Below are 16,988 nucleotides of genomic sequence, written 5' to 3'. Positions count from 1 at the left end.
GAGTAGATGTTGTGTTTGAGCACATATAGTAAGGATTTGAAAGGCGATGTCTAAGGTAAGTGTCGGAGAGCATTTAGTAGTGCCCACAAGATAAGAGTAAGTAAGTATTTACTAGGAAATTTGGATTTATGGAATAGGAAAGTCGGTGGAGACTAGTGTTGTTAGATGCATCGTGGATGTTGATGTAGTATGGTCATAATCGGTGACAATGAAGTAAAAGATTTTAAATTATTTCATCATGGATAGATGGATTGTGGGCGAATTGAAGATGTCGTTTTGGAATCAACGAGGTAGAAGTTATGATTGTTTGGAGAACCAATTTCAGGCAGTGGTCTAATTTGGAAGTAGCGAATTGCTAAGGGATTAAGGAGAAGTGATATTGGAAAATGTTTGCGTTAAGGAATGCAAATATTGATTGAGAGATTACTTGGGAATAGAATAATCGTATCGAGATTCGACTCAATGATTGAAGATATGTGAGAAAAGGAACTTGACGGTTAGAACGATAATTTCTAGAATGTGTCGAGGAAGATTTGGATTGGTGGTCATCAAGTGAATGTTGAGATGGCACTATCGAGTGATAAGTTGGAATGAGAGTCGAAGATGAATAAGTGATGTAACACGGTTAAGTGATTCATGAGGGAATCAAAGGTTTATGAGAATTATGGAGTTGTGGAGTATTCCACGGGAGTATCTTTTCGGAGTGTGTTCGATTAGTTGTACTTGTTGTGGGTAGCATTATGTGTACCGTAGAATGTGAGTCTGTGGATGTTTCGTGCGGAGTTGACGTTTTAGCGGTTTGATAAGAATGGTTTATGCCGATATCATGATTGTTGAATATTTATCGACAAATTGAGGAACTGGCCGTCCTTGATCTCTTGTTGATAAATGGACAAAAATTGTGTTGGATGGGATAAACTAATTTTGTCAAACTTGGTTATGTGTAGCGTTTTGAGCGTTTGGTTGGAAGGTCGGATACAGGAGTTATCCGGAGTTGCTTTAGTCACGTAATTTTCGAGGGTGAAAATCTTTTAAGTGGGGGAGAGTTGTAACGACCCAATTTTCATATTATTATTTTTATGTGTTAAAATATTTTATTTAACGTGGCATTTTAATTAAGTTAATAACTTGAGTTATTTATCAAGTACTTTAGTTATTAAGCGAGTAGAGAGAGTTAACGTGTTATTGGGCCAAGCCAATTGGGCTTGAGGCCCAATGGGCCTTGTGTGTGTGAGGGGGCGCCATATGGCCATGAAGGAAGGGAGAAACATTTCATTTCTCATGGTTCTTGTGTTCTTGAGAGGAGAAGAGAGAGCTTGAGGAGCTAGGGCAAAGGGAGAGCTAGGGATTCGAGAGCTTCGTCGTGTTTTCTTCGAATCCAGGTAAGAGAGTAGATTTCATATTCGTGGGTGACTCGAGGAAGGGGAGAATGTCGATTTCTCCTCACCCGAACTTCCTCCACCCCATTTTCGTTTTAGCTTAGAACGGATTTTCTTGATGGAAATCGTTCCTAAGGTTCTTAATATGCTTAACATGTTTTTAACATGATTAATGAACGAAAATTATGGTAAAAACGAGTTGTATGAAAGATTAAACTCAAGAACTTAGTGTTCTTGAGAGTTTTGATGAAAAAGTGTTTAATCTCTACTTTTTCGATGTTTATGATGTAGATCTGAGAAATGAACCGTCCTTTTGTGTTTAGATATGCTTGTTATGCTTGAATATAAACTTATTTGGGGTTTATAACATGAAAAATGGGATTTTTGGGTGATTTGGTGTAGAAAACGCAGGTTTTGAACTGTCCTGACAGGAGGCGAACAGCTCGCCACAGCTTCGCTACAGCTTCGCCGCGAGCAGGTGATCCTCAGGTGAGCTTCGCTAAGCCTTCGCTTAGCGAACAGCTTCGCTAAGCCTTCGCTATGCCTTCGCTTAGCGAACAGCACTGTGACAGCAACTTTTTGATAGTTGTTTTAAGTGCAATTAGGCACTTGTAACATGGATTTAAGGTATCCTAACATGCAATTAGGTGTTTATAACCATGATTAATTGTATTGTGATGATAGTTGTTGATTATATGTGTGGAATATAATTGTTGTTGATTGTGTTGATGATGTTTGTTAAAATGTCAAAGAAGTATATTAAGGTGTTAATTAACTTAATAAAGAAGTATATCGAATTATGTTATTCGATAAAGAAGGATATTAAGGTATAGTGTTATCTTAATAAAGAAGTAATGTTGGATAGTGTTCCACATTAGTAAATGAAGAGCTTAATGCTATTGTTTGTGAGTGAATTCATGAAATACATACATGCATTCATGAATATATGTGATATTGGATATTCCAATAAAGAAGGATATCGGATTATATTTATCCGATAAAGAAGGATATTAGAGGTGAGATACTCTAATAAAGAAGATGGTACCACATGCATTAGAGGTGTCTAGAGGACATAGCATGAATGTGAAGCATTAGATTGCATTAGTGATTATGTGTGCATTTTATAATAAATGATGTTTGACACATACTTGGTAAATGTTGATTGTTAATCCGTATGTGAGGAGCAGAGTCCGTCATGACTATAAAATGAACAACGCAGGGTCCGTCATGACCATAATCTGAACAATGTATTTGTGGTGTTAGATTATATTAGGAACTTTATGTATATCCCTATTTGTAATTGAGTTATGTGATATTTGTTGATGTTTTGGTATTGTCCGAGACGACGTGAAACTATATGTTTGGTGTATTTTGTGGATGATTGATTATGTGATAAATGAAGTATATGCATGATATATATGTATGCATGAATGATGGTGATGTATATGTATAATGTATGAATTATGCATGTTTTTATGAAGGAGTGTTTAAGTACCATTTACTTACACTTGTATATTTTGAGTATGTTGTCTAACTCTCTTTTATGTGTTATGTGCTGGACCGTTGGGGGTCCAGATTTTACAGGATTTTGTGGTATTCGATGTCGAGTCGTCGGTGAAGCTCCGCTCTGATTGTGACACGGGAAAGGGTTTTATATTGTATATAAAGTCTATTGTCTAGGTTGTTTTGTATAATCAATAAATACATTATTTGATTCAAAGATTTGTATAAACACTATTTTTACTAATTAATTACATTAGTATTACTTTGATAGAGGAGTGTAATATGTAACGACCCGATTTTTAGTAAATCGATATTTTATATATTTGCATATATTTTGGGTTAGTGTTAAATATTTATTTACGCGACCTATAATTATTTATCGCGAACATAAGTTTGTGAGCGAAACCTTTGTCGTGTTAGTGGGCTTGGGCGTGTGTGAGAGCTTAATGGGCCTAAGCCATTGGGCTTGGTTCATGACCAATAGAGAGTGGTATAAGTAGCAAGTCAAACTAAGGAATAGTATCATAACTTGTTTTTCATGAGAAGTTAGAGTTTGTGAGCTTAGAAGCAAGAGCAAACCCTAGGAGAGAAGAAGAACTCGAGCAAGGAGAAGAGTTTAGAGGCCAAGAATCATCGTTCAATCTAAGGTGAGAGTGGTTAAGCATAAGCTTGGGTGATCCAAGAGAGGGGAGGTGTCTAGCCTCCATTCCTGAACTCTCTCATCCAATTTCTTTGGGGTTTGGGTGAAATTTCTTTATCATAAACATGTCCTTTTCATCTTAGTATGCTTAATGAACATCTAGGAGGGAATATGTATATGTTTGATGATGGTTTTGCATGTTTATGCAACTTTGCTTATTTTGCAAGAAATTGACATGATTTTGTATGTGTGATGTGTTTTGGTGTTTTTGATTGTTGATACATGTATATATGTATGGTATATACATGATTGATCACTTGTTATGCATTTATAACATGTTATGATGTATTTTGGATGGATTTGAGTGTTAAACCGCCTTATTGAAACTCAAGAACAGATATTTTTCTGGTGTAGTTCGCTAAGCGACCAGGAGTTCGCTGTAGCGAACAGGTTCGCTGAAGCTCGCCAAAGCTCGCCATGAGCAGGTGACTTCCTGGTGTGGTTCGCTATGTCTCGCTAAGCCCTCGCTTAGCGAAGGCCTCAGTGACAGCAATTTTTGCTGATGCTTGTAAAGTGTGTGTATCCATGTATTTGGTTTCGTTTTGGTTTGGAATTATTATATGTTTAATAATTGTGTTGTGTGATGGCATTTATATAAAATGTCAAAGAAGTATATGTATTTTGTATATCGGGTTGTCCGATAAAGAAGAATATCAGTTTGTCTGATAAAGAAGTTTAATGGATTATGTTATCCATGTAGTGAGCAGTAGCTTCGTGCTAAGTGATTATCATATGTTTGGTAAATGCATGGCATTCATAAATTCATGCATTATTTAGGGATATCAGACTTGTCTGATAAAGAAGGATATTGGACTTGTCCAATAAAGAAGAATATCAATGGAATGTTCCTTGATAAAGAAGATGGTACCACATGCATTAGTCGTGTCTAGGTTGGCATGACATTGAATGTTTGGCATTAGTCGCATTTGAGTAAATGTGCAATTATGTGTTATGTGTTATGTGAGTTCTTTGTGTTGTCCGAAACGACGTGAAACTACCTGGTTGTGTATTTGTGAGTATGTGTTATCTGGTGTATTGCTTATTGAGGCATGTGTGTGAGTTAGTAATATGTGATAGGTTGAATATAGGTGCGTTTCTATATTCGTATGTATGTGATTATGTTTACTAACTCTCTACCTAATTGTTATGTGCTGGACCTTTGGGGGTTCAGGTATTCAGGTCGAGGTTTCGATCGAGCTTTAGCTGTAGATCCTTTTGGTGTGGAGCACTTTTGTGAGGAGCTAGTGTAGGCTACCTTTGTATAGCTTTGTTAAGTTTAGTTTGGTTGTGATGTATGTTAGTGCTCTGGTAATTGTAACATCGAGTCGGGGATCGTTTGTATTCCGTCGTATATCGATGCGAACATCTTAACTTATGTTTTATGTAAATGAATTATCTTTTGAACTATCATGTTCATTGCTTTGAAAATCCTTTATGTTATGTTTTCCGCTGCGACGTTTCGTGTCGTGTGCACGATCGTTTTGAAAATGTTTTCCGTAGCGCTCCGGCTACTTATCTTTAAAAAGTTTTTAAGATCACGTTTTTAAGGGTAGTTAGTTCGGGGTGTTACAATAGTGGTATCAGAGCAGGTCGGTTCATGTGAGCCATTAGGATTTTCTTTCTCTTGTATGAAGCATGTGTTGGGTACACTGTTAATACATTCTAACGTCGAGTTGTGATTCGTTCCGGAATCATGGCTGCTGCTAGGACCAACGCTCAGATTGCACAAGCTTTGACTGCTTTGACTACATTGGTGGTAAGGGATAATGACCCGGGAAGGGATAGTGAGAAAAGATTGGAAAGGTTTATGTCGCATAAACCAACTCTGTTTACCGGGGGCTATAACCCGGAGGGGGCTATTAGGTGGTTAGATGAGGTTGAGATCATCTTTGAAGCAATGGGTTGTTCTGAGGAGAACAAGACTACTTTGGGAACTTATGCCCTTAGAGAGGAGGCAATCGTTTGGTGGAGGAATGTGAGACTCAGGATAGGAGTGGACGGTGTTGCTATCGTTTGGGAAACTTTCAAAAGGGAATTTTTAAGGAAGTACTTTCCGGCTGATGTGAAGAACTAGAAAGTGATCGAGTTCATGGAGCTCAAGCAAGGAAATTTATCGGTCGCCGAGTATACGGCTAAGTTTGAAGCTTTGTGTGTGTTTAGTCCACACTACAACACGGTGGAAGCCGAAGAGGATAAGTGTGTCAAGTTCGAGAGTGGACTTCGTCCGGATATCAAGCTTTTGATTGGATTTTCTGAAATCAGGGATTTTCCGACCCTTATGACCAAGGCAAGGATTTGTGATGAAGATAGCAAAGCCAAGACCAACTACTATAAGGCTCTGAATGATAGGAAAGGAAAAGGTTTGGATCGTGGTAAGCCGTATGAGAACAAGGGCAATGGAAGTGGAAAGAAGAAGCAAGGAAGTGGAAGTTGTTACAAATGTGGAGAGCGGGGTCATATGTCATATGATTGCCCGAGGAAAAGCGACAAGTGTTTCAATTGTGGACAGTTTGGGCACAAGGCCGATGCTTGTCGGGTGAAAGTGTTTTGTTTCAATTGTGGAGAGGAAGGTCACAAGAGTCCGGTATGCAAGAAACCGAAGATGCCGCGTTGAGGGTTCGTTCTCCGCTTTATCTCTTACGTAATTTCGAGGGCGAAATTCTTTTAAGGGGGGTAGAGTTGTAACGACCCGATTTTTAGTAAATCGATATTTTATATATTTGCATATATTTTGGGTTAGTGTTAAATATTTATTTACGCGACCTATAATTATTTATCGCGAACATAAGTTTGTGAGCGAAACCTTTGTCGTGTTAGTGGGCTTGGGCGTGTGTGAGAGCTTAATGGGCCTAAGCCATTGGGCTTGGTTCATGACCAATAGAGAGTGGTATAAGTAGCAAGTCAAACTAAGGAATAGTATCATAACTTGTTTTTCATGAGAAGTTAGAGTTTGTGAGCTTAGAAGCAAGAGCAAACCCTAGGAGAGAAGAAGAACTCGAGCAAGGAGAAGAGTTTAGAGGCCAAGAATCATCGTTCAATCTAAGGTGAGAGTGGTTAAGCATAAGCTTGGGTGATCCAAGAGAGGGGAGGTGTCTAGCCTCCATTCCTGAACTCTCTCATCCAATTTCTTTGGGGTTTGGGTGAAATTTCTTTATCATAAACATGTCCTTTTCATCTTAGTATGCTTAATGAACATCTAGGAGGGAATATGTATATGTTTGATGATGGTTTTGCATGTTTATGCAACTTTGCTTATTTTGCAAGAAATTGACATGATTTTGTATGTGTGATGTGTTTTGGTGTTTTTGATTGTTGATACATGTATATATGTATGGTATATACATGATTGATCACTTGTTATGCATTTATAACATGTTATGATGTATTTTGGATGGATTTGAGTGTTAAACCGCCTTATTGAAACTCAAGAACAGATATTTTTCTGGTGTAGTTCGCTAAGCGACCAGGAGTTCGCTGTAGCGAACAGGTTCGCTGAAGCTCGCCAAAGCTCGCCATGAGCAGGTGACTTCCTGGTGTGGTTCGCTATGTCTCGCTAAGCCCTCGCTTAGCGAAGGCCTCAGTGACAGCAATTTTTGCTGATGCTTGTAAAGTGTGTGTATCCATGTATTTGGTTTCGTTTTGGTTTGGAATTATTATATGTTTAATAATTGTGTTGTGTGATGGCATTTATATAAAATGTCAAAGAAGTATATGTATTTTGTATATCGGGTTGTCCGATAAAGAAGAATATCAGTTTGTCTGATAAAGAAGTTTAATGGATTATGTTATCCATGTAGTGAGCAGTAGCTTCGTGCTAAGTGATTATCATATGTTTGGTAAATGCATGGCATTCATAAATTCATGCATTATTTAGGGATATCAGACTTGTCTGATAAAGAAGGATATTGGACTTGTCCAATAAAGAAGAATATCAATGGAATGTTCCTTGATAAAGAAGATGGTACCACATGCATTAGTCGTGTCTAGGTTGGCATGACATTGAATGTTTGGCATTAGTCGCATTTGAGTAAATGTGCAATTATGTGTTATGTGTTATGTGAGTTCTTTGTGTTGTCCGAAACGACGTGAAACTACCTGGTTGTGTATTTGTGAGTATGTGTTATCTGGTGTATTGCTTATTGAGGCATGTGTGTGAGTTAGTAATATGTGATAGGTTGAATATAGGTGCGTTTCTATATTCGTATGTATGTGATTATGTTTACTAACTCTCTACCTAATTGTTATGTGCTGGACCTTTGGGGGTTCAGGTATTCAGGTCGAGGTTTCGATCGAGCTTTAGCTGTAGATCCTTTTGGTGTGGAGCACTTTTGTGAGGAGCTAGTGTAGGCTACCTTTGTATAGCTTTGTTAAGTTTAGTTTGGTTGTGATGTATGTTAGTGCTCTGGTAATTGTAACATCGAGTCGGGGATCGTTTGTATTCCGTCGTATATCGATGCGAACATCTTAACTTATGTTTTATGTAAATGAATTATCTTTTGAACTATCATGTTCATTGCTTTGAAAATCCTTTATGTTATGTTTTCCGCTGCGACGTTTCGTGTCGTGTGCACGATCGTTTTGAAAATGTTTTCCGTAGCGCTCCGGCTACTTATCTTTAAAAAGTTTTTAAGATCACGTTTTTAAGGGTAGTTAGTTCGGGGTGTTACATAATACTCGAACCAATATTCAATAAATTAAATGTGATTTTCCGTTGCGTATTTTGAAAAAGATTTTACTAAAGGTAGAAATATATAAATAATGGGTTTGGGTGTTACAGTTTTCACCTTCAAATCCTTGTCTCCAAGCTCCTTGATCTTCAAAAGTTCTCAAAATTGATGTTTCCAATGTCAATTTTCGATCCCCTATCTCAGATCTGCGTTTTCTTTTTATAACCGGAGTCAATAAATGAGAATTTCGCCTCAGGCACAAGCATTTTTGCCCCAGGCACATAATTTTCGCCTGAGGTACCAACATTTTCGCCCCAGGCGAACAGGCAAACAGAGATGTACTTTTTCTGGTGAAATTTTCGCCTGAGGCACAGGATTTTTCGCCTCAGGCGAACAAGCAAACAGAGAGGTATTTTTCAACTGTGACTTTTCGCCTCAGGCACAGGATTTTTCGCCTGGGGCGAAAAAAGCAGAATATTAGCCATTTTCTTCATTCTTCATCTACTTTCATCCTTTACAAATATCTTCAAACTAGTGCATTATTCTTCCATGAAATGAGTTACAATTCTTTTAAAAACAATTGAAATTGGTCTTATTTTCATGTAATGACGCATGTCATCACAACCCCAAACTTATTTCATTCCTTGTCCTCGAGGAATATGTCAATCTCTAAGAACACAAAACACTACCTCAATCCATTTGGCTACACAAACTCAAACCCAATCAAGTTAGACGCAATTTGCATAATATTTCAACGATCAATTTCGTCATGATTCAAATACACACAGTTTCAAATTTAGGCAAAACAAAGAGCATCAAACAAAGATTGACCATACTTAATCTCTTCACACCCTCACTGACTCTCCTGTTTAAGGGTAATATTCACTCAATCAACACATCATAACTAGACTACTATAAATTTGCAGACATTCTCAAAAATCAATCACCATGTCATGAGCACACACATTAGAGGACTTTTTATAGGTTATAACGTGGCGTGGTTAAAAGGTGGATGGTGGCATTTCTGGTAAGTGAGTAAAAAAACATGAATTAGATACCACTAAATTGAATAGATACAACACCCCACCCTACTTTTTAAGAATTGATACTTGAGAACAATTTTCTTTCAAGGAATTCTTTTTGTTTTCAAGAAGATCACCATGATTATTTTTTTTTCTTTCTTTTTTTCTTTTCGAACTTCTTTTCTTGGTGAACTTTTGAATTTTTCTTTCATAATTTTTTTTTAGTTCTCTAGTATACCCACCCCAAACTTAAGTTGTTGCTAATTCCAAAAGCAACCCCAAACTTAGTGACATGCATTGTGCAAAAACCACTAAAGGTATCTAATTCATCAAGAAAATCATTTTTTTTTATTTATATTATTTTGATAACTTGGGTCAGATAACAAACAAAACATTTTTCTTTAAGCAATGATAAAGGTGGCTAGAACAGGCTCAAGGTACCAAACAACTTGCCTCGTGTGTGCATCACAACAATACATCAATTAAAGAGAACATGCGCAAAGTCTAGAGACATAGCTAAGAGTGGAATTCTCATAATCATCAAAAGAAATCAGTGTTTGGGCTCAAAATCTCACGGTTATGCTGGATTAAACTATGGTCAATATTTGTGCGAGTCCCTAAGCTTTGCCTAAATTATCACTATGATGCATCAGAAACAATCAAAAACATCACACATTCATATCATGCATTTGGTCAACAATTTTGAATCTAACATGATAGCCAAACAAATTTCAAATAGTGTGAGGTTTTCAAAAAGACTAAGACATTCAAGGAAAACAACAAATAGCACAAGTACTTATTCATGACCAATAAAGAGCAAGTAACAACTTCAACATAAACGCACGAAGCAGGCCAAAAAGTACACATGGAAAAGGTAATATCTGAAAACCTGATATTTTTTTTTCCAGCTTTCGAATGCACTATACTCCAACTCCTCTATTGTCTTCTTGAACCTGCAAAACACAAAACAAAACAAAGAAAAACATTGTTTAGTGAATAAAACCTTGGGTTGCCTTCCAAGCAGCGCTCTTGTAACGTCAATAGCTTGACGGTCCATGACTTCAAATTAGGGAGGATATTTCAGACTTGTTTCACCCCAACTCCTCTTTTGATCTTTTTTCAACCGAGAATTATTCTGATCAACAAGCAATGATTTCACTATTGTCGGACGGCGAATGAACTTTATCTGCTTATTCCTCCCTTTCTTTCTTTTCTTCTTTCGTGCTCCTTTTGGACCTTCCTTAGAATCATCCACACTCTTTTTCCTAAAACTCGTCATGAAGGTTTCAACTAGCTTCATCATTTCTTTCTTTACTAAACCTTCCAATGGAGGAATAACAATTTTACAAGCATCCACACCCGTATTGACTTCTTCCTCCTTATACACCTTGTGCAAGCAAAAGGCAGGGATTATACCATTTAAATTCCAAGCCGAAGTGTCATAATCCTTCTTCCAAAGGAGTAAGCAAGCTACTAAGTATGACCGGTTGCTTTGATTCTTCTCCCAAGAATACATACTTCCAATTAGGAGGAAGTTCTTGCAACCCCGGAGGACTTGGCTCAAACTCTTCCTCCACTAGCACTGTCTCCTCCACTTTTAGCGTTTCCGCTACTTGGCACTCATCCAATTGTTGAAGAAAAAGTTCAATTTCATGATCTCATTCTTCTTCTCTCACATCCTTTGCCACATCCTCTAACACATCCACCTTGAAACATTCGGGTACCACTCCACAAAACTTTGTTGCTTCAAACACCTTGAAGCATACTTGTTCATTGTCTAGACGAAACATGAGGTCACCCATCTCAACGTCAATTAGAGCCCTTCCGTTGGCTAAGAATGGTCTTCCCAACAAGAGAGGAACTTCAGCGTCCTCCTCCATATCTAGAATCACGAAATCAGCAGGGAATACAAATTCAGCACATCTTACCAAAACATCTTGTAAAATTCCATGTGGGTAGGTAATTGACCGGTCGGCAAGAGATAATTGCATCTTTGTCGGTTTAGCCACGGCACCCGGGATGCGCTTCATCATAGACAAGGGCATCAAATTGATGCTTGCACCCAAGTCACATAAAGCTCTCCTAACATGTAAGTTTCCAATAGAGCATGGAATGGTGAAACTTCCCGGATCCTTCCTCTTTTGTGGAAGCTTCTTTTGAATTATTGCACTACACTCTTCGGTCATGTCTACCGTCTCATCATCAAGAGGTTTTCGTTTCTTTGTCAAAAGCTCCTTCATAAATTTCGCATATATGGGCATTTGTTCCAAAGCCTCTGCAAAAGGAATATTCGCTTGGAGACTATGAAGCATTTTCATGAAATTTTTGAAGTGTTGGTGCTCTTTCTCCTTAGCCTTCTTCTTTCGCGGATACAGCAACTTGGCATGGAATGAAGTGTTTTGCCCTTTGTTGTTATCCTTCTCTTCTAAGCTTTGACCTTTCTTCAATGTGTGGTTCTTTTCAACAAACTTCTCATCACTCTCTTTTTGAATTTTTTTCTCTCTCTCATTTTCGACTACTTCTTCTATCTCACCTTCAATCTCATTTTGAAATCCTCCCTCTTTTTCTTTTTCTTTCTCACTTTTTTCTACTTTTTCATTTTCACTCTTATTTTCGACTTCTTCCTCAAGATCATTTTTTCCTTTCACTCCCTCAACACTAGACTCTTTTTTTCTTTGTCACAACCTCAGGTGAAGGAACCACTCTACTTCTCAAATTGATCGCATTGCAGCTTTCATGACCAGAATTATCTTTTGTAGAACCTTCAAAGCCATTATTTTGAGTAGCCACGAATTGCCTTGACAATCGACCCATTTGAGTTTCTAGGTTCTTGATTGAAGCTTCATGATTCTTGTTAGCAATGTCTTGGTTAGCTTTCATTTGGTCTTGGCTAATCTTCATTGCTTCAAAATTTCCTTGAGTCACCTTGATAGCTAAGATAAGACTATCTTCAAAAGAATCTGCAAGGTGATCTTCCGACTGTTGATCTTGAGGAATGGCTTTATTTTGAGTTAAACAAGAATTAGCTCCATAAGAAAAGTTCATGTGATTCTTCCCTCCAAGATTATAGGCATTGAAATGTGGATTGTTTTGCTTCTCATTCCACATGTAGCTCATCTGCTCTTGGGCTGCTAATTGCGTGGTAATAATTTTTAGTAGAGTATTCATTAACTTGTAACTTGTTAACAGTTCATTTTGATTGTCTAATTTAAGCATGACTTCCTGCCTGGTCTAAACAACAAAGAAAATACCTTAGTAGCACTTGCACTAAACAATAGTGAAAACGAAATTTAAAATGAAACCGATTTTTGTATTTTTTTTATAAACAAAAAAAAACTAAAATAGTGAACTAAGTATGGTCCAATTGCCTTGTTGAATCAATCAACAATCCCCGGCAACGGCGCCAAAAACTTGATGAATAATTTGCAAGTGTACAAATAGCCGTCAAGTAGTATAAAAATCGTTCTTTCCACAGGGATTGTTGTAATTCAAAAAACTAATTGAATTCATATTTAAACATATAAATTTCAATGTAAAAATGGGGGGGAATTTGTTGATTCAAATTTCGATCACAAAAATTGGAAATAACTTAAGATTAAAATCAATAGGAGAAAAGCGATTGATCTTTTTGGTTCATCTAATTACTATTTCTCTTGGTAATTTCATGTATAATAACGAATTTACTCAATTTAGTTTCACGATTAGATTAAATCAAAAATAATTATGCCCAATGTCTTGGTAACATAATCCTTTCCCTTGATCATCGATCCCTAATGTCTTAGGTAATCTATGATCAATTGAGGTTTACAACCTTTAATCCTTTAATCTCAATTAACGATCCGAAATGTCTTAAGTGAAAGTTAATTGATCAATCGTTCCTAGATCGATCATTCATTCATATCGTCATAGTAAAACAAATAATTGAAAACATTACACAATTGATCAAGTTATGCAAAGCATTAAGAACAAGGAATGATTGAAGAAACTAACTTCGTAATTCATTAATCATAACATATGATAATCACATAGTTCAAGAGAAATAATATTAAGAATCCCGTAAGGATCAATCATGAGAATTTAGTTACACATAGTAATAAAAGACATTACAATCAAAGAAATGAAAGAAAGCATGATTACAAGATGATTTTGATGTGTTTCCACCTTCAAATCCTTGTCTCCAAGCTCCTTGATCTTCAAAAGTTCTCAAAATTGATGTTTCCAATGTCAATTTTCGATCCCCTATCTCAGATCTGCGTTTTCCTTTTATAACCGGAGTCAATAAATGAGAATTTCGCCTCAGGCACAAGCATTTTCGACCCAAGCACATAATTTTTGCCTGAGGCACCAACATTTTCGCCCCAGGCGAACAGGCAAACAGAGAGGTAATTTTTCTGGTGAAATTTTCGCCCGAGGCACAAGGATTTTTCACCTCAGGCGAACAAGCAAACAGAGAGGTATTTTTCAACTGGGACTTTTCGCCTCAGGCACAGGATTTTTCGCCTGGGGCGAAAAAAGCAGAATATTAGCTATTTTCTTCATTCTTCAGCTACTTTCATCCTTTGCAAATATCTTCAAACTAGTGCATTATTCTTCCATGAAATGAGTTACAATTCTTCTAAAAACACTTGAAATTGGTCTTATTTTCATGTAATGACGCATGTCATCACATATAAATTAATTTCTAAAAAAAAAACATGATCCTTCTCCTCCGGCTCTAGGGTATTGAGTTTCAACCAATACATAAAAAAAAACTTTAAATTACTCTTTTTTCTCTTTACTAAATTGGTTTTTTTTTTTGTTTTGTTTACTATGTAGTCAATGAATCTAGGACCTCATGCATTCTATCCAAACTTCTCATCACTAGATCAAACCTATAAATATCGATGTCCTGTTGGGATCGACACTGACGCGTGTCTGAGATCGGAGTATGCCTGATCCAACAAGTCTCTATCTATACTTCATAGTTGGGTGTATCCTTCGTTTTCTTATTATTTGTTTAAAAATTATACTACTTTGAAACTTCTAATAGTTTTCTGACAACCTTGACCAAGTAAAACCGCGTTTTTGGAACCATTTTCTTTTTTCACACTAACATATTGAATGGTTACATTACATAACTTGACACATACCATTTGCATGCTATTTGAGTATCTTTTGCTAATCCAAATTCCAAACATAAACTCTTCAGGCTTTTCTGTAGAAGCGCTTAAGGAAGAAACATGAGTTATCACTATCAGTTTCCTGACTCTCCTCCTACCTTTTCATCAGGCAATTTTGAACCACAATTTTTACGAAATTTTGAACCTGGAATTCTTCATCAGGCTGAAATTTTTACGAAATTTGGTGATAGAGTTGATTCTACTATGAAATGGGCAGTAGCAGAATCTGTAGGTATGAAACAAACAACAATAGATAACTAATCCTTTTCATGTAGTATGGAAAATGGAATATACTATGCTTTAAATATGTACTAACATAATCACTTGTGAAATTGTTTGAAAGAGCTTATAGAAACAACTTATAATATATCTATAAGCAGTTTTCAGCTTATTTCTATAAGCTCTGTGATATCTTATGAAAAAATATTTTATATAAAAACAGTTTGTCTGTTATAGATTTGGGCCTGTTTGAATTTGGCTTATTTTTTAGCTTATGAAATAAGCTTATGTAAAAAAACAAACTTTTATGTTAATTTATAAGTTTTCACAACAAAAATTGTATCTTTATAAACTTATTTTTCATAAACTACCTTGAAAGCTTATAATAATACATAAAACCTTATTTATTTTCATAAGTTGTTTCGCATAAGCTCAAAAATAAGTCAATCCAAACGAGCCCTTAGATTATAAATAAGCACTTATATAAATAGGAATCGTGTTGAATCAATTCTTTGAAATAAATTTGTAGGGGCCTGAGTTTGAACTCGGGATTTCCCACTTGTCCACACTTACGGTGTATGAGTTTAGCGTCTAGCCACTAAACTATTATCCTACCAAACAAATGTCTTGTTCTAGGATTGGAAAAGCATAATTTAATGTAGAATTATAATCTATTTTCATTTTGTTTTGTAGTATATGGAGTAGTGGTAATAATTGCTGTTACAGCAATAGTACATGCTATTATTCAGTGCTTGAAGAAAGCAGGAACAGCAATTCCAGCTTACAGTCAGATTTCAACCACAGAAAATGATAATCAAATATCTTCAAACTCATTACATGCAACCAACAAAATTGAAGTTGTAATACCAGAAGATTCAAAAGCTGAATTTCCAACCATGGAAAGATTCTTAAGCAACATCAATAGAGAAAAACCAATTCGATTCACTCCAGAAAAACTCGATGAAATTACAAAGAACTACTCAACCATATTAGGTTCTGGTGCTTTTGGTGTTGTCTACAAAGGAGAATTTCCAAATGGAGAAAAAGTTGCTGTAAAAGTTCTAAACTATTTGGATATGGGAATGGAAGAGCAATTTAAAGCAGAAGTTAGCACAATTGGAAGAACTTATCATAATAATTTAGTCAAACTTTTTGGATTCTGCTTTCACCATGACACAAGAGCACTTGTTTATGAGTATGTTGAAAATGGTTCTTTAGATAAGTACTTATTTGGAAGCACGAATCGTGAAGTTGAGTTACGAAAGCTTCATGATATTGCAATTGGAACAGCTAAAGGAATTGCTTATTTACATGAGGAATGTCAACATAGAATAATTCATTATGATATTAAACCGGAAAATGTTCTTCTTGACATGAATTTAGTACCAAAGATAGCTGATTTTGGATTAGCGAAATTAAGGAGTAGAGAAAGTACAATTGTTATGAATACTCATTTTAGAGGAACAAGAGGTTACGCCGCGCCTGAAATGTGGAAGGCTTATCCAGTGACATATAGATGTGATGTTTATAGTTTCGGTATTCTTCTATTTGAAATCGTAGGGAGAAGAAGACATTTTGATTCTAGCTATAGTGAATCGCAACAATGGTTTCCAAAATGGACTTGGGAAATGTTTGAGAATAATGAATTGGTTGTTATGCTCGCACTTTGTGGAATCGAAGAGAAAGATAATGAGATAGCCGAGAGAATGTTAAAGGTTGCTCTATGGTGTGTTCAGTATTCACCAAATGATAGACCTCAAATGAGTACTATTGTGAAGATGTTAGAGGGTGAAATAGAAATTTCTTCACCTCCATTTCCCTTTGAAAATCTTGTGCCGGCCGCTAAAGAAAATTTGACTACAGAAGGAAGCATTGCAGATTCTGATACAACTACGTCTTCGTGGAATACAGAATCTTTAAGAGAATTTGGTTTCAGAACCAAACACAATGTATTTGAGATTGAAACATGTTTGGAATGATCGTAAATTTAACAAAAATCACGGTGACTCCTTGATTTTATTGAAGCGCTATAGTATTCTACCAACCAAGTGTTCAAATTTCTATACAATAGTTCTATTTGTTTATACAATGTATATTGACTTTGTTTATAAAATATATAAAATAGATATATATTTAAAGGCGGCTAGGGAGATTTTTGCCTTCTATATATTGTAATCCTACCGAGCATTAGATATAATGATTGAAGTTGCTTGCTGAGGATACCTGGTATATGTGAACAAAAAGATGATATTAACTTTGATTCTTTATAGAGACTGATTCAACGACTTGCTAGTGAATGTGCTAACTTTTCGGTTAACAATTAAAGAAGTTCTATTACA

General features: G+C 36.2%; 2 protein-coding genes across 2 annotated transcripts; one reads left to right on the top strand and one right to left on the bottom strand.

The window, feature by feature from the left end:
- Window positions 1-10,929: 10,929 nt before the first annotated feature.
- Window positions 10,930-12,379, bottom strand: LOC123886028. The gene is made up of 2 exons (XM_045935365.1): window positions 11,957-12,379; window positions 10,930-11,712 (listed from the first exon to the last, which is right to left on the bottom strand). Exons 1-2 carry the CDS (start codon window positions 12,377-12,379, stop codon window positions 10,930-10,932), a joined length of 1,206 nt encoding a protein of 401 aa, XP_045791321.1.
- Window positions 12,380-14,275: 1,896 nt separating this feature from the next.
- LOC123885186 (PR5-like receptor kinase) lies at window positions 14,276-16,738 on the top strand. Its single transcript, XM_045934453.1, has 2 exons — window positions 14,276-14,662; window positions 15,343-16,738. Exons 1-2 carry the CDS (start codon window positions 14,491-14,493, stop codon window positions 16,626-16,628), a joined length of 1,458 nt encoding a protein of 485 aa, XP_045790409.1. The 5' UTR covers window positions 14,276-14,490; the 3' UTR covers window positions 16,629-16,738.
- Window positions 16,739-16,988: the final 250 nt, after the last annotated feature.

The sequence above is a fragment of the Trifolium pratense genome, linkage group LG5 (assembly GCF_020283565.1).
Source record: "Trifolium pratense cultivar HEN17-A07 linkage group LG5, ARS_RC_1.1, whole genome shotgun sequence".
Lineage (NCBI taxonomy): Eukaryota > Viridiplantae > Streptophyta > Magnoliopsida > Fabales > Fabaceae > Trifolium > Trifolium pratense.
This window is presented reverse-complemented; position numbering and strand designations above follow the sequence as displayed.

What these genes read in the sequence shown, in the direction of transcription:
- LOC123885186 (XM_045934453.1), top strand. Translation starts at nt 14,491, where the DNA reads ATGAGTTATCACTATCAGTTTCCTGACTCTCCTCCTACCTTTTCATCA. An exon ending in GGCAGTAGCAGAATCTGTAG is followed by an intron (nt 14,663 to 15,342) that starts GTATGAAACAAA and finishes TTTGTTTTGTAG; the next exon opens with TATATGGAGTAGTGGTAATA.
- LOC123886028 (XM_045935365.1), bottom strand. Translation starts at nt 12,379, where the DNA reads ATGTGGAATGAGAAGCAAAACAATCCACATTTCAATGCCTATAATCTT. An exon ending in GAGTGGTTCCTTCACCTGAG is followed by an intron (nt 11,713 to 11,956) that starts GTTGTGACAAAG and finishes CACACATTGAAG; the next exon opens with AAAGGTCAAAGCTTAGAAGA.